This window comes from Capronia epimyces (assembly GCF_000585565.1).
Source record: "Capronia epimyces CBS 606.96 chromosome Unknown aczIQ-supercont1.6, whole genome shotgun sequence".
NCBI lineage: Eukaryota > Fungi > Ascomycota > Eurotiomycetes > Chaetothyriales > Herpotrichiellaceae > Capronia > Capronia epimyces.
In genome coordinates, this window is record NW_006912909.1 from 1,996,890 (window position 1) to 2,021,262 (window position 24,373).

General features: G+C 53.0%; 7 protein-coding genes across 7 annotated transcripts; 5 read left to right on the forward strand and 2 right to left on the reverse strand.

Annotated features, from left to right (window-relative positions):
* Nucleotides 1-551: 551 nt before the first annotated feature.
* A1O3_07608 (uncharacterized protein) lies at nt 552-4,599 on the reverse strand (the record flags this gene model as incomplete). Its single annotated transcript, XM_007737716.1, has 2 exons — nt 552-4,511; nt 4,567-4,599. The coding sequence occupies 2 exons, from the start codon at nt 4,597-4,599 to the stop codon at nt 552-554; spliced, it is 3,993 nt and encodes a 1,330-aa protein (XP_007735906.1).
* Nucleotides 4,600-6,619: 2,020 nt separating this feature from the next.
* On the forward strand, nt 6,620-9,916 carry A1O3_07609 (uncharacterized protein; the record flags this gene model as incomplete). Its single annotated transcript, XM_007737717.1, has 3 exons — nt 6,620-8,335; nt 8,403-8,669; nt 8,711-9,916. 3 exons carry the CDS (start codon nt 6,620-6,622, stop codon nt 9,914-9,916), a joined length of 3,189 nt encoding a protein of 1,062 aa, XP_007735907.1.
* Nucleotides 9,917-11,177: 1,261 nt separating this feature from the next.
* A1O3_07610 (uncharacterized protein) lies at nt 11,178-12,336 on the forward strand (the record flags this gene model as incomplete). The annotated part of the gene is made up of 3 exons (XM_007737718.1): nt 11,178-11,295; nt 11,346-11,479; nt 11,548-12,336. The coding sequence occupies 3 exons, from the start codon at nt 11,178-11,180 to the stop codon at nt 12,334-12,336; spliced, it is 1,041 nt and encodes a 346-aa protein (XP_007735908.1).
* A 1,767-nt stretch (nt 12,337-14,103) lies between these two features.
* On the forward strand, nt 14,104-15,157 carry A1O3_07611 (uncharacterized protein; the record flags this gene model as incomplete). The annotated part of the gene is made up of 2 exons (XM_007737719.1): nt 14,104-14,241; nt 14,303-15,157. 2 exons carry the CDS (start codon nt 14,104-14,106, stop codon nt 15,155-15,157), a joined length of 993 nt encoding a protein of 330 aa, XP_007735909.1.
* A 402-nt stretch (nt 15,158-15,559) lies between these two features.
* On the reverse strand, nt 15,560-17,185 carry A1O3_07612 (uncharacterized protein; the record flags this gene model as incomplete). The annotated part of the gene is made up of 1 exon (XM_007737720.1): nt 15,560-17,185. The coding sequence occupies one exon, from the start codon at nt 17,183-17,185 to the stop codon at nt 15,560-15,562; it is 1,626 nt and encodes a 541-aa protein (XP_007735910.1).
* A 570-nt stretch (nt 17,186-17,755) lies between these two features.
* On the forward strand, nt 17,756-18,616 carry A1O3_07613 (uncharacterized protein; the record flags this gene model as incomplete). The annotated part of the gene is made up of 1 exon (XM_007737721.1): nt 17,756-18,616. The coding sequence occupies one exon, from the start codon at nt 17,756-17,758 to the stop codon at nt 18,614-18,616; it is 861 nt and encodes a 286-aa protein (XP_007735911.1).
* A 766-nt stretch (nt 18,617-19,382) lies between these two features.
* A1O3_07614 (uncharacterized protein) lies at nt 19,383-24,251 on the forward strand (the record flags this gene model as incomplete). Its single annotated transcript, XM_007737722.1, has 2 exons — nt 19,383-19,724; nt 19,773-24,251. The coding sequence occupies 2 exons, from the start codon at nt 19,383-19,385 to the stop codon at nt 24,249-24,251; spliced, it is 4,821 nt and encodes a 1,606-aa protein (XP_007735912.1).
* Nucleotides 24,252-24,373: the final 122 nt, after the last annotated feature.

Genomic DNA, 24,373 nt, shown 5'->3' on the forward strand with positions numbered 1-24,373 from the left:
AGTACCATCTCTAGCCTCCCACAGGGCCACAGGGCCAAACTTGACCCCGGCCTTTTTCTTCTCCTTCGCTTTTCTTCTAGGAAAACAACTGCCGGTCCCCCCACCCCTATGCGCTTTGGTTTCTTTCAAGTAGAAGTAGGCGGCTGAGCCAACCTACTTACTGTATAGGTATATACAAACAAGACGTTTTGTGAGTGACCAAAAACAAAAAAAGTACTCTTTCCTATTCCTATTACGTACGTAGCAACATCTCTTCTTCCCTGTTGAGTCCCGGTCGAGGACTGTAACAGTTTCATTTTACATACTATTTGAGGTGGAGTAGGAGTAGGAGATGCAGAAGTTCTTTGCCTCGCGCCTAGGTTTAATTGCAGTCCCGTTCCGTTAGTGAGATTGGCCTACTATTCAAAGTGTCTAGGTCTAGATGTACTCTTCCTATTATATATATCTCTTCTTCTCTGTTAATCCCCGGTCGAGGACCTTGCCTCGAGGCTAGGGAGGGTAGGGTTTAATTGCAGTCCCGTTAGTGATTGGCCTAATCAACGTGTCTAGGTCTAGATGCACTCTATGCTTAGTAGTTCCATGCCGACGCCCACGACCAAGACCTTGTAGCTTTGTTTGGTACATGTGTGATCGTCAGTGCGTCCTTCTGAACGAGCCACTCTGGCCAAGGCAGGAGAATCAGCAGCGTCTTTGGAGTCGTAGAGACCTGTTCCTGTTCCTGTTCCTGGGAGGGGGCAAGATTCGGGACTCCCTCCATCTGCGTCATGCAGACCGATCTCCGACTCCGAGATGGGAGTAGGACCAGAAGCAGGGCTAGGAGTAGTGTAGTCCTCGTTCTCGATGATCTCGAGTCCACTTACATCCGCAACACCCGTCCACTCACTCGCGGCTCGCTGGACCTGTATAGCCTTTAGGACTGGGTCGTCATCATTCGTGTCGCTGATCCCGTTGTTAGGGGTGCCAGTTGCAGTGCGTGGGACCGGCGCGGCAGCCAAAAAGTCATTTGAATCAAGGTCGATATGGACCATCCATACTTTCACGCGCTGGTCGTTCCCTGCTGTGATTACAGCGAGCGACAGCCTCGTCGGTGTTCTTGTCAGGTCTGTGATCTTCAGGGCCGTCACGGCAGCGGCGTGGGCTTGTGGGATGAGGATGGTCCGGAAGCGATGCGGGGAGGGGTTGTCAAGGGGCAATTGGTTAGAGATAGGCGTTGCACCCCGGTACTCACTGGGGTTGTGGAAGTTGTCTTGTTGAGAGGAAGATGGTGCCGTTGACTTGCTGGTGGGAACAGAAGAAGGAATGGAGCTGGAGGATGAGGCTGAGGCTGATGAGACGAGTGTGAGACCAAAGCCATTGTCGTCGCCTCCAGTCGCGACAAGGTATGTTTCCGGGCCCAGACGCATCACGTCCATCGCGAGGATGCTGCTCTGATGCGTTCGGTTCACTTGTATTGCTAAGGGCGCGGTCCTATCTCCCCTTGGCCTGTCCGTACCAAGGACTGCTGCCGTAGAGTTGAGGTTCAGGTACCCGTTCGTGCCAGCAGACAAGACATATACTTGAGTATCGGCACTTTTCACGGGCAGAAAGGTCGGGCGCAGGAAGAATGCTTGCATCACACAGAAGGAGCCATAGACGATCTCGCGCAGCGCTTCGTATGTTCCTTGATCCCGTGCCGACGAAGGTGTGTATCGTACAATCTTCGCTTTGCCATTGGAGTAGGCGAGGGCCAAGGTGTACGATTCACTGAGAGTATCTTCTATGATTCTCTCACCGCTAGTATCGGCTTGGTGTGATCCATTTGTGCGGACCGTGGACAGACTTTGGATCAGATCAAAGCTCATGATCCTAGCATCCGAATCTTCCTCCCGTGTGGGCATCATATCCCACAACACGGTCCCGATACCAACGCCGGGCACGCCAGAGCTGAGTTTCCATGCGTAGAATTCTTCGCTTCCGGCACTGCTGAAGAGAAACTCACCCGAAGAGGAGAATAGGAGGTGTTGCAGGCCGGTGGTATGCCGCTTGAGTGTCGCAACCCTGTGAAAGGTGGTGTTGACTTTGTGGCCATCGGTTCCGGGATCTCTAGGTTTGCCTCTTGATTTAACGGAGGGCCCAAGCGCGAACAGTTGGATGGTTGTGTCTTCGGCTCCTGTGGCGATGAGAGTCTCGTTGTAGATGCACTTTGGATATCGTGCTACTGCTTTGATCTCGCGCCCGTGCCCGCCGTTCTGGATCGCGGTGTGGGTAGGACCCTGAGCGAGGTGCCAGTTTACTCTGCCGGCTTTAGTCCAAACGAAAGTCCTTGCTCCGACGTTAGCTTTTCCCGAATCCAGGGCCTCATTGGTGGGAATGATGGACTCCTTATACGACCAAGAACGATGGGCGCCACCACACTCAATGGACAGCAACAGAGATTGCTGTGTCTCGTTCCAGACGACGAAAGAGGTCGAGCGAAAGCCGTAGAGTATCAGGTCCGGGGAGTCCAGCAAAAGAGATGATCCCTGAGAACTGAAATATGCACCTTCAATGTTGGGACCGAATGGTGGTGAAGATAGGTGGACGGTGCATAATCCGAGCTCCGTTTTTAGAGAAGGCTCTGGCATAGTAAGACGATGTATAGCATATGTCCCATCACGCCCTGTGGTCAGGACGTGTACTGTCCGGGTCTTGTCGAGATCATCTTGAAGCCTCAAATCCCAGTTCAGAATGGTTATTGAGGTCACGCTGTCAGAACCGTGAAGATGGCGAAGGCAGAATGGCTCTCCAGAAGTTTCCGTTGTAGGGGCCACCGATCTATAGACCGCCAGTGCACCAGCGCGGGATCCCAGATAGAGGACTTCTCTGGCGGGATCATAACGACAGGCTGTGACCGCGAAAGTACTGGGCAGTAAGATGATGGTCTCCTTGACACTAAACACCAGATTGTCTAGTGTTAGCCAAAGGACGATTGCTCGTTTGTCTGTGAGCACCGCCACCAAACAGATAGTAGTGGATGATAGACCGGCAACGCCCTGAGACGCAACCTGCATCCAGGATATGCCGATTTCCACAGAAAGTGGGATGGATATGGGAGTGCTCCAGTCCGCGAGTAAGGCCGAAAGTCCCCCCCTCTGTTGTGCTAGGAAGGTGACTCCCTGCTCGTCAGCATAGCAAGCCACAGGGGCACCTCTTCCGGGACTCTTGTGGACTTGGTCGACCTCAACCGGCCCCGTAGTGGTCCTCAAGCGATATAGCTCACCAGACTCAGTTGTTGCGAGGCATTCATTCTGATTCAATATGAGGTAATGCTTCAATGCTTGAGAAGATCCAGTGATCTCATTGAAAGATTTTGAAACTGTGAGGGAGGAGGTGGTGGTGCAGAGCCCACCGGTCTCTAGACGTCTCAATATAACCTGCCCGTCAGCGCCGCCGGTGCAGACTGTCAAGTATTCTCCGAGTCCGAGCTGCGACATGGACCATATATTTTTGCCGCTATGATGTCGATCCTGGTATATCGGCTTGAGGAGGCCAGCCATCTCTGTATCGGTAACGAAACCCGGAGGAGATTCGTAAGACCAGAGTTGCAATGTAGCATCCTCGCCCCTTGAAGCTAGGAGCACCCGAGATCCACCTCTAGTCGCTCGGTGCGAGATGAATTCAACGCCCCATATGCGTGATTGATGGGCCCAGACAGATGCTAACTGAGGCTCTCCCGCCTGTGCGGCATTTCCAAAGCCCGTTTCCGTCAAAGGGATGTTGGAAGATGTGGCATGGGCTGGCTCGTCACAGTCACTGATGTCCCAGAGCCTGATTGTGCGGTCATCGCTGCAGCTCGCCAGCAGACGTCCATTGCGTCCGGCTAGGTCGACAGGCTCAGAGATAGCCACGCCGAATATGGAGCCTCTGTGTCCATGGAATATGTGTTTCGTCAAGGTTGACCATTCATTGTCTTTGCTTCCCTTAAAGCAAATCCAAACCAAGATCTCCCCGAAGACGGTACCGGAGGCTACTATGATGAGGTCTGAGCTAGCAACGCATAAGTCTCCCGAATATAGGAAGGATTCCGGCCCCTTTATGACGGCCACTAAATTTGGGCATTGTTTGTCCGAGTGAGATTCTCCTGGAGCAGTTACTTCGAGAAGCACGTCATGCGCGGTCAACAGGAAGATGCTCGAGCTGAGCAGTGCGACGTCCAGAATCCAGTCTGGTAAAGTGAATGCGCCCAGCACGCAGAAATCCAGTTTGACCTCTCCGGCATTGTCGCCATCAGCCACGATAGTCAATCTGCCAGACTTCAACAACGGTCCGCCCCAGAGAACGAGGCTGATACATTGCGTTCGCTGTTGGGGGTCGGGGTCCGTGGCGACCTGAATGCCATGAACGGGCTGAGCCTCGAAGACCCGTGTAGCCAGAAGTCGGTGTCCATGTTGGTTATAGACATGTAAGTGGGGACCCTGCCCTGCTAATACTAGCAGTCCTCCGTAGATTTGAACGGATCGGAGCGCAGTAACGGGCAGACAAGTGCCTTCAGACTGAGAAAGAAGAGTTCAGCAGGTCCACGATCCAATGCGTGAGGGTTGCACCTACATTGACGACACATGTCGCTAGAGGGCCGACCATAAGTCCAGGGGTTCAATGAAGTGAGATCATGAGCGAGAACGGCGATGTGTCAAGGGAAGAAAATCTCCCTTCCCAGACTGGGAGTACTTGAAGTACATGCAATACAGACCTTGACATTGCACGGATTGAAGGTCTGACGCCAGATTTGTAGGTCTGGCATGTCGTCATTATAAACTATATAAAGTACGTTTATGCTAATGGAGCGGTCTCTTTTGCTGGTCACAGCAGCATCTCCCTTTTGTCAGACGGATTATATATTCTTGTCAGACACGTCAGCCTGCTTCCTGACCTTAATGGCGGCGGGTGCCAAGCCTTTGTAGAGCGGAAGCAGCCACTTCACCTTCGGGAAGCCTCCCTTTCCGCCTGTTCACTGCCACCTTCCACTGCGTCTGCATTCCAAGTCGGCTCTCTGCAGCGACCAACTCTCGCGGCTCGCAGTCGCAGTCGCGGATTGCCTCGGTCTGTTCATTTCATGTTGACCCAGTCCCTAGACGGAGTCAAACAACGGCCCGAAGCCGCGTCACGCGTCGAGTGCTCGTGCTCGTACCACAAGGCTACTCTACAATAATGACCCAAGATGAGCGGTCCAGGTCCCAATCGATACTTCACTCTCAACCCCAGCGCATATGGACAACCGCCCCCTCCCTCACATGAAAATCAGCATCAGCATCCTCGCCTGTCTGGAATGGGGCGACACTCATATGCACAATTACGTCGCTCTTTGCATCCTGCTACCTCAACTCCGCGCGAAGTCATTGTCCTGAGTGATTCCGAGGACGAAACTCCTGTGAGGCGCAGGGAGTTGGGACCATTGCCCTCATCTATTGATCTAACACAAGACTCAACACCATCCAGTTCGAGAAGAGGGACCCCTACCACTCCACCTCCGCAGCCGTCATTTAGACCACACTTCTCGCAGCTGTTTCCCCTTGACGGGGCATACAGCTCACAAAGAGAGTCCGTACGGTCTGGGACTGCTGGCATTACATATTCCGTTCGCACACAACATCCGACGGCTACGACCAGGCATCAACCTCCGACGCGGAGTGATGATGACTCTCCTTTACGCCGGAAGTCTCAAGGCGCAATGACAAACAATCACCAATCACCGCCGCAAAGCCGACCAAGAATTGTTCTTCCATCGCTCACAGAGCCGCCCATACTCTCGCCCCTGACTAGCCCCAAGCCTGGACCTATTGCAGGAGTGCACAACGAGGCGGGACACCTCGACCCTCCTCAACCACCACAGACCTTCAGTACCACAGGAGGTGTCAAGTCTCGAGTTTGTGCTGCTTGCCGTCGTGTCAATCTATTGTGCGATGGTGCCCTGCCCTGTGGACAATGCAGACAGCGAGGGGACCGTGGATGCTCATATCCAATATCGACATCTTCATCTCCACGGGCTCCAGCCAACCCACAACAGCCTCTGCGGTCCCCAATGCCAATTAAGGTCTTCAGACCCCTTGAGCGTGTCTCACCTGTCCGACCTTTCCAGCCTGTCCAGCCTGTCCAGCCTGTCCAACCAACAGAATCTGCTCAACCCGTGCGGACTGCTCAACTCATACGGCCTGCTCCACCCATGCAGCCTGTCCAGTCTGTCCCATCAGCAGAATCTGCCCAACCCGTGCGGCGTGCTCAACTCATACGGCCTGCTCTACCCATGCAGCCTGTCCAGCCTGTCCAACCAACAGAATCTGCTCAATCCGTGTGGCCTAGTCAACTCATACGGCCTGCTTCATCCGTGCAGCCTGCCCAGCTTGTCCAACCATGGGAGTCTGCTCAACCCGTGCAGCCTGTTCAGCCTGTTCAGCCTGTCCAACCAGCAGGATCTGCTCAACCTGTGCAGCCTGTTCAGCCTGTTCAACCAACAGAACCTGCTCAAGCCGTGCAGCCTGCCCAGCCTGCTGAACCTATTTCACCCGTCCAACCCGTCCAACCAACGCAACCAACGCAACCGACTCGACCCGTGCAGCCTGCCCGGCCCGGAGGAGGGGATGCACAAACCACAGAGCGGCGGTCTATGGTGGTAAAGTTAAAGCTGCGATCAGATAAAAGGCCAAACAAAGGCTCCATTGTAGATATCGCAAGCTCAGAGCATGAATCGATCACAAGTGTCAACAAGCCAAACGGCTTTCTAGACCGCAATGGAGTGGCATCAAGCCCTCCAGGCTCTGGCGGACGACCAGCGGCTAGGGTTGTTTCGCGTCTTGAAAATAGTCATGGGGTTACGGGCGAGTCTTCCCGGCGAGTTGATGATGTCCTGATCCAGCAGAACACCTCCGACAGTGAAACACATGCTAGCGAGCATGAGCATCATGCCGATGACGAAGATGAAGCATCTGCATTACTCAGTATCCCACGTTTTCAACGGAGAATCGAAGCAAATGTCCAAGAAATGGAATCCCTGATGGAAGAAGTACATAAGCAGCTGCAAGCATGGCAAGAGATGTCTGTTCAAGCCAACCTCAGACGGGCGACAGCCGAGATGAGGACTTACCCGAGACCCAGACTTGACTCGTCGGCCGGAGACCCCTTCCGAGCTATCACTGAGCAGCGGAGGTCTGGCCTCGGTGCAGAACCCAGGCCGCAAGATAAATCACAAAACAAGAAGTTGGCGGTCATCCGGACCCCTGAACACGCCTTCTGGACTGGAGCGACCTTGCTGCCAAAATACAAGTCCATCGGGCGTGTCTCAAGAAGTTTTCTTGCACCGAATTATCGCACCGCTAAATATCGACCTTATGACGCCGAAGACGAGATCCAGGACCCAGATGCGACTGAGAAGTATGCTGAACTTGAGCAAAGGTTCAACAACAACTATCCCGGCTTGAAATCTCAGCGACAGTGTCAAGAACTAGTCTGGCTTTGGCAACCCTGGGCAGAAGAACTTTTTGTATGCCTGGGGATCAGCAAAAGTGACGTGTTGTACTTCTTCACGCAGGATCATTTCGACCCGGACCGTGAGCTTACATACGCGTGGTCCGCGGAGTCATCAAAAGCATGGAGAGAGGAACAAATGAGACGATGCAGGACATGTGAGCTTGCAGATCCCGAGAGCAGATGGTCCCATTTCAGCGAAACGTTTAACAGTCTTCCCAAGCCCAGCAATCGGAGCCTCGCCCTTGCCGGACTGGTCGCTCATGCTTTTCACCAGCGGACTAGAGTGAGTTTGTGGCACGTCGCCATCGGTGGCCTTCTACAACCACGATATGAGGATCCTCAGACCCTGACGAGGAGAGCTCCTAACTTTTGCGTGCTCTGTTTCCGCCATCATTGCCCTGACCATGGTTCTTATGAGGAGCCAAACAACGAGGACGTCGGTGCAAAAGATGCTGAAGAGCTCAAAGCTTATATCAACGACGAGGAACAGAATCACAACCTCCGGAAGTTCATGTCACTACCAGTTCGTAACCGACATGATAGTCCTAAGCATATGTGCGGAGTCTTTTGTGTCGAGCCATCTCAAAAGCTGTCTCAATTGATCGGTCGGCGAATCGACGGGACTATTACAGGCCATAGTCGAAAAGTGAGTCCGGCTAAACAAGTTTTGGCGGACGACGAATTCTGTAGCTCCTCCTGTTTCTGGGACGTTACTACCCGGCGCGACATCCAGATATCAGACGTCAAGTTTGAGCCTTTTATGTCGCAGTCACAGAAATTGTTGGTCGACAAGCTCATCCGGTTCTATCTGAACAACAAACGAGGTCCATGTCTCATATCTCGCATCATCAAAGATGTGAGCTGCCTCATGGTATTTCATTACACAATTTACTGCATAGCCCATATACCCCATTCTGTCGCAGATTCTGGGGCGACGTCTGACAGTAGCACGGCTGAGCGACACCTCCATCACGCGCGCAAGAAGAAGAAACCGCTGCCAATCATTGATGTGTCGAGGAGTGCCGAGTTGGACCAGCGGCCGCCTTTTATGCCGTGCTCGCACGATGGCCCTTGTCACAGCAATCCGGCCTGCACTTGCTCCCGGAGTAAGGTACACTGTGAAAGATTTTGTGGATGTGACAAATCTTGCAAGAGACGCTTTCGCGGTTGTAGTTGCACCACACGAGGGAGTAAGATCTGCTTCAAAGACCCCCGGTGCGAGTGTTGGAAGCTTAACCGCGAATGCGATCCATCCTTGTGTGGCAAGTGTGGTGTTGTTGAAGTCCTGGACTCAGCGAACAAGTACAAAGACGACGTTCGGCGAGGACGATGCCGGAACAATCGGATACAGCTGGGTCTTCCGGCACCCACCACCAAAGCGCCCAGCCAGGTGCAAGGCTATGGGCTCTACAGCAGAGCGGACATTGCCAGTGGCGAATTCATCGGTGAATACACCGGGGAGATTGTCAGCATCTCGGAGGGAGATCGACGAGGAGCCATGTACCACGTCTTGAATCAGGAATATCTATTTGTCATCAACAGGGGCCAGGAGATCGATGCGTCCAACAACGGCAACAAAATGAGATTCATGAACAACTCGCAACTGGAGGAGAACATCAACGTTGAGCCCAAGAAACTCTTGTGCAGCGGCGTGGTTCGAGTTGGCCTGTTCGCGAAGCGCTTTGTCAAAGCAGGCGAGGAACTGCTGTATAACTATAATTACCCGGAATCGGTGGTGAAGAATTTTTGGGAACCAGGCGAGCGACCGTCTTCTGGGCGGAGATTGATTCCAACGGGCTCCGAACGCATTGCGCGAACCACCGGGGCGAACAAGCTGGCAGATGAGAACGTCAACGAGATGCGTGAGGAGAGCAGCCAGTCTCCCTTGCCTCGTCACACGAAGCGGAAGAGGGCTTTCGAGGAGAGTCTCCTTGCCAGTCACCGGTTCGACGCTCTCAGCAACAATGACGACGAATCCGAGAATTCCACACTCGACATCCAGACAGCGCCTGAGGTTGATGATAGTGAAGATCCAGATTATGAGAGTAACAGCCTCGCATATGATGAAGGCGACATGGAGGACGACGCGGACCAGGAATCAGATCTCGAGGCCGTGGAGACCCAGCCGAGGCAGACAAGGCGTTCATCCAATCGTCGTCCACTGCCAGGTGGTGAAGGCTTGGGGCGCCATATTTCTACGAGCAAAAGCATGGGTGGAAGTAGATCGCGCGGGCGTAGTGCGCAGCGCATTGGCAGAAACCAGAGCCGAAGTCACAGCGGGACGAGTTCCAGCGCAACAATGAACAGCCGGCGGAGACGCAAGATTGGGCCTCACGACAAGCGGCTCGGAGGGCAGGCCCAACAACAGGCATGGCGCACCAGAAGACTGAGAGAGTCTCTGGGGTTGTCCATGTCACCTAGTACGGGTTCCGCATGATCGCGAACGGTGATGGCCTTCAGCTTCCACGATCTCTTTCTGACGTGCATTGCATGGTGGAGTTTGGAGTTGGCCAGGGGAACCAGGGGAACTGGGGGTGCCATTTGACGAATGACGAGAGAAGTTAGGGTGGTGCGCAGATTTCGCGCAGCTCCCTTGATCATCACATGCCGAACCCTGCCCTGCTGTGGGAGAAGATATGGTTCTGTGATGCGGAGCATGGGGCTGTGCATACCTGGCCTTGTCAAACAAAGCTACTTGGATTATTGCTGCTCTATTGATTCGTTCCGATAATATGGAGCTGGGATCTTTCCCCGGTGGTGGTAGCCAGGCACTTGCTTTCATTCTTTTGTGGCAATAAATGTACAGCGATGACGTGAGCGGCTTGTTGCTTTGGCGACGCGATCAAAGGTTCAGCCCACTGCGGCACCTTGGACCTTGGGCCTTGGGCCCCAACCGCCCACCACTCATTCGCGCCTAAGCCTCTCCGTCGTGCCTCTAGAGCCAAAAAAGAGCCCCTGTAGCTGCAGCTGATATGTGTGGTCTGTAGATCCCAAATCTCAACGAGGTCGATCGATGTACCTGCGCTGCTCGTGGACTTTTCCGTGTCCATACCGAGTGTGCCTTTGGAACTTTGATTCCGGAGGACTGGAGAGAGAAAGGATGGAAGGACGAGAGACGCCGACGGTTTGCAGGTGGAGCGGAGTGGCCGGTCCGATGTCATAGATGCGGTACTAGTAGTCTTTGACAGTTTTGCCAGAGTGGCTTGCAGCCGGCTGGGTCAATTGAACATGGCATGATGGGCCCAACAGTTGTGTGGATTCCGAGCCGGGAGCAGGGAGCAGCGAGTGGACTGGGGGAGAAGAGAAACAGATCGGAGGCTGGGATGCGGACGCTGGCAAGGGGCGTAGTAGTGGTGGTAGTAAGCTGCTAGTTATCATCATACTACTCTGTACCCTCTGGAACCGCATCCATCCGGGACGTCATCGCAACACCGTCACCATTCATCTCATTCCATTCTTTAGTCCCCTGACCTCTACCCGGACACCTTCTTCAAAACTTCCCTAAGATTGCATCTTCTGAGAATTGTGAAAGTCCCTCTACAATCCTCCAACATCGCATCTACCGTTCGTTAACACCATCACTTTGCGCACGCTGTCGTATCGCATCTACCCTTGCGCTGTGCCAACTTCAATCCGCCTGATTACAAGCCCCTCCTCTGACCTCCCTCCGCTTACCACCACCACCACCACCTCTCAGGATGCATCGCACATATTCGATGCGCCAGTCGCGCGCCCCTACAGCTTCTCAGATTGAAAATCCGCCTCCGCCACCTTCGTCCACTAAGAGCGGCCGTCTGTTCGGTCGATCTCCTTTCGGTAGGATTGACGGCTGCCTGTTACACAAACTGCGCTGACCGTGAGCCTAGGACATGCGTTGAGGAAGTCGACTGCCGGAGCCTTCGGGCCAGAGCTCTCAAAGAAGCTTTCACAGCTAGTGAAGATGGAGAAGAATGTTATGCGCAGCATGGAGGTAGTGGCACGAGAAAGAATGGAAGTGGCCGTAAGTGGTCTCGTCCTGGCAGACATCTCAACTTTGACCCCACAACCTTGGCTAACTGTTGGATATAGCAACAAATCTCCCTGTGGGGTGAAAGCTGCGACGAGGATGTCAGCGACGTGACTGACAAACTCGGAGTACTCATCTACGAGATTGGTGAATTGGAAGATCAATTTGTCGACCGATATGACCAATATCGAGTGACGATCAAGTCTATCCGTAACATCGAAGCCTCTGTTCAGCCGTCTCGTGATCGCAAACAGAAGATTACCGATCAGATTGCCCAGCTCAAATACAAGGAGCCTAACAGCCCTCGGATTGTGGTCCTTGAGCAGGAACTGGTTCGTGCCGAGGCCGAGTCCCTAGTGGCTGAGGCCCAGTTATCCAACATCACTCGGGAGAAACTCAAGGCTGCGTTCAATTACCAATTCGACGCCGTGCGCGAACACTGCGAGAAAGTGGCCATCATTGCTGGATATGGCAAGCATCTGCTTGAACTGGTTGATGATACCCCCGTCACTCCTGGCGAGACCCGACAAGCCTATGATGGATATGAAGCTTCCAAGGCCATTATCCAAGACTGCGAAGACGCCCTCACCAATTGGGTGTCGTCCAAGGCGCAAGTCCATTCTAGCCTGTCCACCCGCGCGCGCACCCTGAGCCAGAGACGAAAGGCCAACGCTGCCAAGCGAGAGGGCGTCGACCTGAGTGGCCAAGACCAGCCGCTGAAGAGCGACCGAGACAGTTGGGTCCCTGCGGACCAACATGGCGAATATGAACAAGAGGATGAAGAGGAGGAAGAAGAAGAGGATGACGTTCCTGCTGAAACAAACGGTGAGTCCCACAGAACGGACCTGTGATACCCCGGGGTGGTCGTCAGTTCTTGAAGGGAAAAGGCTAATGGTGCGATACAGGACAACATGCGGTGCCAGCTTAGACGAGCGATCAGAAGACAGTAGAACGGGAGTTGTCGAGATGTGAGCGGTGCTCCTGGACGTTGCTATCCAGACAAATACCCCCAACGGACATTGGATGGCGCTTAACGGGAATGTACTCTTATGCATGGAGTCTGATCAACGGTCGAAACGGCACGAATTGCATCGATCGGGGTGCCCAGACGCGGAGTGATTGAGAATTTCTTAAGAACGGGATCAAGGGCAGCTTTTTTGTTGTTGTGGCTTCGGCCGTGCGCCGTATTTTGCGTATCGAGTTCACGTAATGCACCTCGTCGACTTTGTTGACCGGTCAAGAACAAGAGCAAGAATAATACTGTAAGAGAACATTGTGGAAAGAAAAGAGTTGTTTCCTTAGAGACGGACAAAGGTCAACAGGCCATAATTAGACAAACGGAAGCAGAGTTGATGGCGCAATGGCTACGTCTCGGCCTTCGTAAGCTCTTATGACAATACGTATGTGTTGACGTGTACTCGGTACATTGAATATTGAAAGCGGATGACCGTCTACCAGTCTCCTCGCACGGTACTACCTAAGCAAGCCCATCGCTTCACGTATACAATGTGTCTTGAAGCGGCGCTATGTGCTCTAGGACAGAGTCTATTAATAGACATAGCCATCGTCGAGCATCAGAGAGGCACTGCGGACTGCGGATTACTACACGGAAATCTTGCCCACCAGCATCTTCGGAGTACTATGCGGATACTTGGTTGTAAAAACGAATATCATTATCAGCTTCTGTGTGAAGAGATCAAATAATAGCGATTGATCCTTGCTCTCCTGCCCTTGCCTGTCGAGACTGTCGTGTCAAAAACATATCTATCCGTACCTTGGTCCATCGTCAACCAGAATGGATCGATCACCGGGATGAGGCTATGTTTGGGGCCTGAACAGCGCATTCACGATTTCGATTTCTACTGTACTCTACTACGCACCTAAGTAACGCGGCCACGCCAGTCCTTACCATCAGGTCCACCAGTGAACCGACCCCATTGATCAGGCCCCCAAGCCCCGATCGCTGCTATAGCTAGCGGTGTGCCGCAGGCCGGTAGACTGCGAATATGTGAGGGCTGAGCCTCTTGCGGATGGAGATAGGTAATAGTATTCGTATACACAGCCTGAGCCCTGCGCCACCGCTCCTGACCACAACTCCCTCGATGCTGATGCTGGGCTGACTTCTCAACCCATATAGTAATAAAGCAGCCGCACTCCCAGCAGCTTCTTGCTTACGGCTTACCTCTCTACCCTCGCTCTTTTCTCTGAATCCAGCAACCCGCCCCAGCCCCAGACCATCTTGGGCAAAGCAGATCAGCTCCACCACCATCTCTAACCCACTAGACCCTGCGCGCCGCAGCTAAAAGCTGCCCCCAAGTGCTGACTGACAACCCTGGCCTGTCCAGCTCACTCTCACGAGAATCAAATTGAACATATTCTGTCCCCTTCCGCCATGTTATTGCCAGTGTCTTCTTGGTAATACTGTTCGACTCGGCTTCACGGTCTCTTTCTCATCTACTACTCGTACCGTGGTTATCCTTCTCAACGTCATCGGCTCGCGATTGATCCCCGCACTCGCTGTCAAAAGGGTCCCCTATCCGATCGACAAGCACCGCTGAGACTCGGCGGGATCGAACCACAACACCAACTCGTTCTCCCCCCTCTACAGTTATACCAATATGGTCAATGCCGGGCGAATATGCTGTATAGCAGCACCTTTCCTCCTCTCGATCGGCGTCCTAGTATGTGTGGTCCTTCTCTTCGTGGCCGGGGCGTCTAGCGGCGATAAAGGACTCAATGATCTATATTTCCTAAAGGTACAATACAACCATTCCTCCTTCTCTTCATCCAGATGCGCTAACAAGACTCTGTGCGCAGATCGACTTGACAAACCTCACCCTGGGCTCCTCAGCCAACCTCCTCAGCGATATAGATGGAGCTAACACCACAATTCTTGGGGGTGCCCTCCAGGCGGCCAAACAATCCCTGGGCATGAAAGATTACTACACAATATACTTGCGAAGTTACTGCAGCTGGAATGGCAATGACGTTTATGCGAATTGCACCGACCCAAAGGCATACTTCTGGTTCAACCCCATTGAGATCTGGGGCTTGAACAGCACCGGGGTCGCAGTCGACGACTACCTCCCCAAGTCCTTCCGCGACGGTCTGGACACCTATCATGCCGCCAGCAAGGCCGTCTTCATTCTATATGCCGGCGCCCTGGCCGCGTCCTGCGTTACTATCGTCGTGGGCCTCTCTGCCGTGTTCTCACGCTGGGGATCCTTCTTCACTGCTTTCTTTGCCGCTGCCATGGCTCTCTTCGTCATAGGCGGCTCCACCACGGCCACCGCAGTCTACATCGTGCTTAAAACAGCGCTCAACCATACGCTGAAGAAGGACTACGGCGTCAAATCTACTATAGGCACCAAATCCCTGGCAGTCACTTGGATTGGGGCCGCCTTCGCCGTGGCCGCGGGCTTCTTCTGGCTTTTGTCCGTCTGCTGCTGTAGTGGCCGAAGCCCCTACAACCCTGGCAGCAAAGAGGCCAGGCGTACTCGTGCCGAAAAGACCCCGTATACGTACGAGAGAGTCGGGAGTCCGTATCTCGGTCCCAGCGATAACCAAGCCGTTCCGTTGACCCATCTCGGTCCTGGGCGGCATGGCGGTGGTTACGCTCCCCCTCATCCACAAGGTAGTGCTTATGAGCCGTTCAGACCGCAGGGTGTGTAAACGAAAAGAATGTTCATGTGCGCATTGTGCCTTTTTGGAGGTTTAACTCGGCGTTCCTGCTGCTAGCGATTCCCGGATTGAGCGATGGACATAGTGCTTTCGATGGCGGGAAGGAAATCAGCCAGCAGGCTCGATTCTGGCCCGGTTCAGGATGTCAGACCTCCAGATGAATTCCTGAGGCTGTTCGGAAAAGCAAGTATCAGCAGCAGGTTAAAACAGGATGAATTACTAGCGTCGATGGGCTTTGATGTGTCTTGAGACTTTTCAGACTAGCCGAGCTGCGTGTAAGACTGCCAGGTTGAAGCGAGTCCTGCCTATATGTTCACAATATCAGAAAGGCGACGCGAGAGTAAGAGCAGACGCCCGGCTTTCAAAGTTTACGATCTTTAGGATCTGCCTCATTCATTCGGTGACTGGTCTCCAGCCTCCACGAGGCCTATACCCAACCATCCCCTCGTCCTTAGCCACGTCCGCTGCTGTGCGCCCCGTAAGAATACTCGTCTCAAAGTCCCGGCCCAGAACGTGGAATAGCTCAAATCCGCCCAATGCTTCTCCTGTCTGAGGCTGCGCTTCGAGTTCTGTCTCAGAAACATCTTTCCTCGAATTTGAAGCCGAACCGCTCGTACTTTCAGGCCAGAGTTTTGTTCTCCCAGCCATACCAATCGGTACGCGTTCCCAGATGCGTCGTCCATAGGCTGTTTCATTGGTGGGCCGAAAGCCGTTGGCCGCTCGGTCGAGGGACAGGAACCATCTGCGCTGGTGGATGCTGTTGATACTGTTCACGGCGCCAGGGTAGGCGTTGTTAAGGTGGGTGAGCGCCTCCTCGTTGATGAAGTCGGCTTTGGGCTTTACAACGCTCTTGTTACTGTTGTGGTTATGCTTCAGAGCGCGGTTGGGGCCGAGAGTTTCGGCATCAATCTGAATAGAAGCCTTCGTCAACTTTGATGCTTGAGCTCCACCGCTTGACGTTCCCCGAGTGAGTATGGGAGGGGAGGCCGTGCGATGTAGCGACGGGACAGTGCTGTTGGTGCGCGGAGGTCGTTTGGTATGCCTCGTCTCATCATCCCCGGAATCAAGATTTGGATGGTCTGGGGATGACGGCCGGCTTGAGTCGGACGTTTCAACTTGAGCTCGAGCACGTCGTCGTCGGGGTGCGAACGAAGATAAATTCGTCCGCCGACGCTTGAAAGCGGGCGGTTCGGGTTGATTTACTCTGTCGTTTTCAGAATGCAGGCGGAGACTGATGGTATAGTTCTTTGGTAGACGTGTGCCGTGGAGGCGCAGTTTGATCTTGCGGGTTTGAAAAGCGCGATGGAGTTTCAAGGGTTGGGACTCTTCGCCCACCCTAGACAGGTCGACGACGTCCGAGTCTGAATCCTCCGATGTGTCGGTGTCGTTGTTGGCCCTGGCGGTTGTCTTGTATGGCAAGACGGTGTATTCACCTGTGTCCCAGATGAGCATGGTCCCGGTCTCGTGAGACGCTGTTTCAATCAAATGGTTCCACAGGTTGTGAACCCGTGTCTCAGTGGCGTTCCGGTTTAGTCTCTTACTGTTGGGGTCTCCAGGCAGACCGTACATAATAGCGAAACTGATTGAGCTTGTGGCATTGCATTGTAGCCGAAGATCGTAGTGGGTCCCTGCAACGGGATGGTCATGTTGGTGTATTACGAAGTGATGGCCTCTGTCATTCAAGTTCCTTCGATACAGCTCAAGCCACTGGTCATGGGGAAGGCGAGCCTGGCCATGGACTTCGGGGCGCCTCGCCGCAAGAAGTTTGGACGAGAAGAAAGAGACATGGTCGTCGATCTGGATTTCGCCTGCTTCGACTGCTGCAGTTGCTGATTTCTTGGTAGCAGCAGAGATAGGCGTACAGCCAGAATTAGATAGTCGTCTGGTGTTTCTATCTTCTCTACGACACCGATTGGTGGGTGGTGGAGAGACGGATCGGTTAAGGGACGCTGGCCTTGATAATTCCCACGATTGATTCTCGGCCTTGACAATTGGGTCGTCGATGTTGTGTCTCTTCATCAACACTACCAACGCGAGCAGGAGGAGGGCATCGGGGATAGGCCAGTCGGTTTGAAGCATGCACTGTGATGACAGACACGAGAGTGAGTAGTAGGCCCCTAGTAGGTAGGTAACCTATACGGAGTACTAGTCGCACGCAAAGGAAAGACGCAGCTAAGTTCAGATTGGAGGAAGAGGGGCTGATGTCACGAATAACTTGTTAGTCAGCCTGCGCCCTGCTTTGTTTTCGTTCCGCAGTCTCGAACTCTTTCTGAAATGCTTACCCAAGGATTGGATAATGCTACACACGGAATCCTGACCACACTCGAGGTGCTCATCAATTCCTGACCAACCTCGTATAATGTCGCTCGAGGTGCTTCTGGAGTCCTCTGTCGTGCTCTAGCGCTCCTTAAGGTCCAAGTATATATCTCTGCTTCTTTCTCCGTGTTCTCAAACTTGCTCCATCCAAAATCCACAACACTCTTGACAACAGTAACAGCTCTACTTGCAGCCTTAGCAGCTATTCACTTCCTCAGCAGCAGCAATACCTCCCGCTCTCATATGAAAGCCTCCAAAGTTCTCCAAATGACAATGTCCAATCTGTCCCACGCAAAAATTGTTCCTCGTCCCTCCAAGACCAGGGGAGCAGCTAATCATGGCTGGCTCGACACCAAACACACCTTCTCCTTCGGTGGCTGGTATGATCCGGAATACTCACAATTTGGATCCCTCCGAGTATTAAACGAAGATCGCGTCATGCCAGGCGAAGGGTTCCCAACCCACTTCCACAACAATGCCGAAATCTTTTCTTACATCCTGTCGGGCGAACTAACTCACCGCGACTCCATGCAAAAGAAGGGGGCAGAAAGCGAGGACAAGAACAAATTTTACCGGCTACACCGCAACGACGTCCAATTCACAACGGGCGGAAAAGGAATCTCTCACAGCGAGTACAACGAACACGAGAGGGACTGGGTTCATTTTCTTCAGATTTGGGTCCTTCCCTGGAAGAGGAACTTGCCCCCCATTTACCACACCAGCACATTTCCCGATCAAGACAAGCGCAAAGACTTTGTCAACATCATTACACCATTAAAGGCAGGTCCCAAAGCTACCTTGGAGGATGAGAAGGCTGCTGTACCAGCCAAGGATGGAACCATCCCAATTCATGCAGATGTTGTATTTAGTGCAGGCATCATTCCTCCGGGTAGTGCATTTCAATACCAGGTGGGCGCCGGCGATGCTGTGACATCCAGGTCAGATCGGAAGGTGTACATCCACCTACCGGAAACCAAGGGTGGAAAGGCCAAGATTCGGTTGGACGGACGAGAAGATGCCGTCTTAGAGGAGGGTGACGGCGCATATGTGAGTCATGTCAACGCTAACGACATGCTCAAGGTTGAAAGCGTGGGAGAGGATGAGGCCGAGGTGGTGGTCATTGACTCGGAGTGATTGATTGTTTGTTCCGTTTACACTTATTTTCTGCCTCAGGATCTAGGAGAAGTGGCTGGACAGCGAAGCGATGGAGTTTGTATACCTAGGTAGACAGCATATGTATATAAGCGCACACTGTAGATATCCGGATGGATGGAATCAATGTTCAAGGACCAACAAACAACATGCTTTCTTGATGTTCAATTCTATCTTTCCATCATAGGTACGTCAATGCTGCGTCCCGATTCGTCATCTGGCGTGTGTTGCTTGAGTCACATCTGTTGACCGCCATGAGGCTTAGGAGGCCTGACTGGGAGCTGGTTGGGCAGTGGAGGGAGCACCAAGTCACTAATGCACTACTGCCCCGTACTATCATCTAATGTTAGGTCCCTTGTCACAATTCTCGCCCTCTCATGTACACTCACTGTTCTAGCCTCTCCGACCAGTTGCTATATTGGTCGTGCAGGGTCCATTGAAATATTCGAGGAACGACATACCTCCTCTTCAATAGTACCTGATCGTTCATGAGCAACCTCCAGCCTCTCACCTATTACTCCAACACACTCATAGCAACTACTATCCTCGCCACCGGCAACAGGCAGTTCCACCGGGACCACTCAGCTCCACCGACATCCTACACCGTCCTAGCGTCAAAGGTCCGCCACTTTGATAAAAGATGTATCCTGAGTTTTGACCTCTCTCCTTCTTCCAACGTCGTTTGTTCTTCTGCGTCCGGGGTTGATGGCAGGGTGTTCTGAGCATATTTTATTATCCGGGTGAAAAGATGGAGTCATACACTGCCACCCACCATACGACCACTTCCGTGGCGATATCAATAGCATGTTCGGTGATTGTCGCAGCCTTTTCGATACCTGCTCTGTCGCAGTACATCTCGCGGCTTCGGGCAGGGAAGGGCCAGTACCAGAGCATATCGGACCACTATGAGGACGAAGATGGCGCGGCCACCGCAGAGTCTGAAGAGGCATATTCCGATTTTGTTCCACGTCTGTTGCTAATTCTAATTTCTACTGTCGCTTCACTTGACGCTTTGGCTACTGCTGTCTTGACCACCACTCGCCCTCGTCTGTTGCTCACATTCGAACAGTGGCTTCAGTTTGCGACTTGGGTAAGTATTGCTATTCCTAACCTCTTTTCCTTTGCTGACAGTGTCCAGTTGCTCGTGCTATTCCAAGCAATCGCCATCTTCGTCACGCCATCTTCCGTGCAGCGCTACAACCTAGGGATTCTGTCGGGTGCATCGGCCTTGTTCATCGTGGTGGCGGTGGCCGTGGAGAACATATCGCTGTGGCAGTCGGGACTCAATCCTCTGCCACGAAATGCCCATCTAACCCTCTCAATCGTCCAACTCACTTGTGGTTTTCTACTCGTCTTTGTTAGCCTCTCAATTCCCCGTCGGCCTGATGTCTATTGGAATGGAAGACCCGTCGATCGGGAGAATACTGTTTCCGTCCTCGGGAAATTTACTTTTTCGTGGCCTACCCCGATCCTCGCCTTTGCGGCCAAGAACAAAGGTCTTGACTACGACGACCTGCCTGAGATAAGCCATGAAGTGCGCTCCCGAGGGTTGAGACAGCGTTTTCAGACCGTGGGAAGAAAGGACAAGCTATGGAAAGCCCTATTCTGGTCCCACAAATGGGGCTTTATCCAACAGTGGACTTTTCAAGCTCTCTGCTCCGTCATCAACTTCCTCCCGCAAGTTGCTCTGTACTTGATCTTGCTCACGCTGGAAGCTCGGGACCAAGGAGAAACCGTAACTCTCAGATCGTGGCTACTGGTCATCGGTCTCGGCGCATCTATCACGTTATCATCATGGCTCGAGGCTTGGATGTTCTTTGTGATCTTCATGAAAGTCGGCATCCCCATCTATGAACAGTTGTCGGCGGTTGTCTTTAGCAAGGCAATCAAACGAAAAGACGTCAAAGGTACGGGCAAAAAGGACGACGAGGCGGTTGTCGACGGGGCGGCCGTGGTGAACGAAAATATCGCTCAAAAGGCGGACGACCAGATGCCTCTAGGTGATGAGGACGAGGATTTCCAAAAGTCCAGACAGAGCACGATCAACTTGATCGGCGTCGATGCGAAGAGAATCGCAGATTTTGCCACCTTCAACTACATCTTCCTAGGTTCTGTGGTGAAACTGGCCTTCGCCTTTGGATTTCTATTGAAGTTAATTGGTCCGATTCCGCTTCTTGCAGGACTGGCCGCTCCAGTTCTGATTATGCCAATCAATATCATCGCTGCTCGTCGTTATGCAACTGCCCAGGATGACCTCATGAAGCACCGAGATCAGAAGATGGCGGTAGTGACAGAAGCGCTTCAAGGAATTCGGCAAATCAAGTTTACTGCTCTTGAAAGAAACTGGTACGAAAAGATACTCGAAAGCAGAAGAAGAGAGTTGAAGACGCAGTGGGAGGTGTTCATTTACGACACTACCCTGATCAGCATCTGGATTTTTGGACCTGTGATGCTCTCGGCTATCTCGCTGACAACTTACGCTTTGATCAACAAGGAGTTAACGGCGTCCGTCGCCTTTACAACGATTTCAATCTACGAGGCAATCGAGATGACTCTGGCGATCATTCCGGAGATGTTGACGGACCTTCTAGACGCCATTGTGTCCGCGAAACGAGTCCAAGACTATCTTGATGCACCTGAACGTACAGAGAGCACCAAACCTGGCGAAACAGTCGCATTTAGGAATGCTACAATTGCGTGGCCCTCCGACGACCCGGAGCACGAAGCGGACCAATTCACTCTACGTGATCTGAACCTTGAGTTTCCAAAAAATGAATTGAGTGTTATATCTGGCCGAACGGGATCTGGCAAGAGTTTGCTCCTTTCCTCCATTATCGGTGAGGCCGACGTCCTCCACGGTGAAATCTTGGTCCCAAAGGCACCAGCCGCATCTGAACGGCACGATGCTTTTGCAAACAAGAGTAACTGGATCATCCCATCTTCAATTGCCTACGTGGCTCAGATTCCCTGGATCGAAAATGCCACCATTCGAGACAATATTTTGTTTGGTCTGCCACTCGATGTTGATCGATATCGGAAAGTTATGCGTGTATGTGCTCTCACGAAAGATATGGAGATGCTCCAAGACGGCGAGCTCACCGATATTGGCGCCAATGGCATCAATCTGAGCGGTGGCCAAAAATGGCGGGTGTCGTTTGCACGGGCATTATATTCCAGAGCTGGAATCTTGATCCTTGACGATATATTCTCCGCAGTCGACGCCCATGTTGGGCGACACCTATTCGAGGAGGCATTAACAGGAGACCTCGGGCAAGGCCGGACGAGGATTCTGGTCACCCATCATGTCGCTCTGTGTCTTCCGAAAACAAGCTATAGCGTTCTGTTGTCGAACGGCCGTGTTGAAGAAGCGGGCAAAACCGAAGAATTGAGCCACACTGGGAAGTTAGAATCTATACTTGCGCAAGACGTGGTAGAACAAGAGAAAGAGGACGACGAAGCCGAGAGAGACCAAGCCCTGGCCATCGACGATGGCGGAGGCCTCCAAAGACTGCTCAGCAGTCAGTCACAACGGTCGCGGAGGAAGTCAGTCCTCAGCGACGCCAGTGACGAAATCACACGCCGGCCATCTCGAGTTGGATTCAATGATTCCGAGCAGCTCAATGCTCCCAAAAAGTTTTCCGAAGAAGAAAAGCGAGAGACGGGCGCCATCAGATACCAGATCTATGCAGCTTATATCCGGGCGTGTGGCGGCTTCACCTACTGGTTCTTCATCTTGGTCATCTTCGGCTCCTGGGTGGCTGTCTATCTGGCCCGCTCATACTGGATCAGCATTTGGACACGGTCATATCGGACGGAATCATTGTTTCACAGTCGACTAATGCAACAATCCATCGGTGCCTGGCGCTACGTTCATTCCCACTTGGAAGCCACAGAGATCGACCCCGATCTGCTTTATTATCTAGGCGTGTATCTCGGAATCTCCCTCTTAGCCTGGGCAGTCGGGACGGTCCGGTACTTTTTTGTCTATCTTGCCTCGATACGGGCTTCAAAGGTGCTCTTTGAGAAGCTCGCGTTCGCGGTCCTTCGTGCGCCGCTGCGGTGGTTGGACACAGTCCCCCTCGGCCGAATACTTAACCGCTTCACCTCGGACTTCAATATGCTCGACTCGCGCATCTCAAATGACCTGGGCTTCATGTTACACAACATGATGCACGTCCTGTCCGTTGTGATCGCTGGTGTCTTCGTCTCCCCTTATATGATTGTTTTCGCCATCGCCCTACTTGTCGTCTCGATGTACTTCGCTATTCGGTACCTGTCAGGGGCTAGAGAAGTGAAGCGACTGGAAAGCAATGCTAAATCACCCGTGTTCGAGCAATTTGGCTCCGTCCTCGTGGGCATTGGCACAATCCGCGCCTTTGACAAGGCCGACGCATACCTGGACAGGATGTTCAAACGCATTGACAAACACTGTCAGGCATACTGGCACCTCTGGCTATTCAACCGCTGGATGGGTTGGCGCTTGAACATGGTAGGCGCCCTGTTTGCAGCAATCACTGCGGCATTGATCGTGAGTATCACTTCCATTGATTCCTCTCTCGCCGGGTTCGCATTGAGCTTTGCTCTCGGGTTGTCAGAAGGCGTCATCTGGGCTCTCCGGCAATACGCGAACGTCGAACTCGACATGAATGCCACAGAGCGAATTGTCGAGTACAGCAACATCACGATCGAGAACCAGGGTGGACTCGACGTCCCTGCAGCCTGGCCCACAGAAGGCAACCTCGACGTTCATGACCTGGTCGTGACCTACGCTCCCGGTTTGCCGCCTGTGCTGAAAGGAGTGACCTTCAGTGTGTCACGCAACCAGCGTGTCGGCGTCGTCGGCCGTACTGGCGCAGGCAAATCGTCACTGACGCTCGCGTTATTCCGCTTTCTCGAAGCCCAGTCGGGCAGCATCGTCATCGACGGCATTGACATTTCGACAATCAAGCTCTTCGACCTGCGTTCACGCCTGGCCATCATCCCGCAAGACCCTGTTTTGTTCTCGGGGACTGTACGCAGCAATCTCGACGCCTTCAACGAGCACTCGGACACGGAGCTGCGGGAGGCCCTGGCGAGAGTCCACTTGATCTCGTCATCAACCACCAACACGTCGTCGGTTGCGCCAAGCGGCAGTGCCACGCCAGTTCCTGGGTCCATGTCCAACAACGAAGTAGAAGGTGGCCATTTGAACCAAAACGAAAACAAGAACATATTCCAGTCCTTGTCATCGAAAATCTCCGAAGGTGGCTTGAATTTATCGCAGGGTCAGCGCCAGCTGCTTTGTCTGGCACGCGCCATCGTGTCGCGCCCGAAAATCATGGTCCTCGACGAAGCCACCAGCGCCGTCGACATGGAGACGGACACGCTCATCCAGCGTAGCATCCGCGAGGAATTCACCGACAGCACACTGCTTGTCATCGCACACCGGCTTAGCACGATTGCGGATTTCGACCTCATCTTAGTCTTGGGCGAGGGCAAGGTTGTCGAGTTCGATACGCCTGCCAATTTGATGCTCAAGCAAGGTGGCGTCTTCAGAGACATGGTCGAGACCTCCGGGGAGAGGGCGGAGCTCGAGAAAATCATCAACCATGGCAGTGCTGAGAGTGTAGCGGCATGAGGTTTGAGACCAGTGCCGCAGTGCCGCCGCGGCTTGCATCGAAATTGTGGCTGCATTTACATTTGTGTTGCATTTTGGACTACGTCCTAGCTACCTAGAAAAATAGGGGTGTTGTGTGTGTT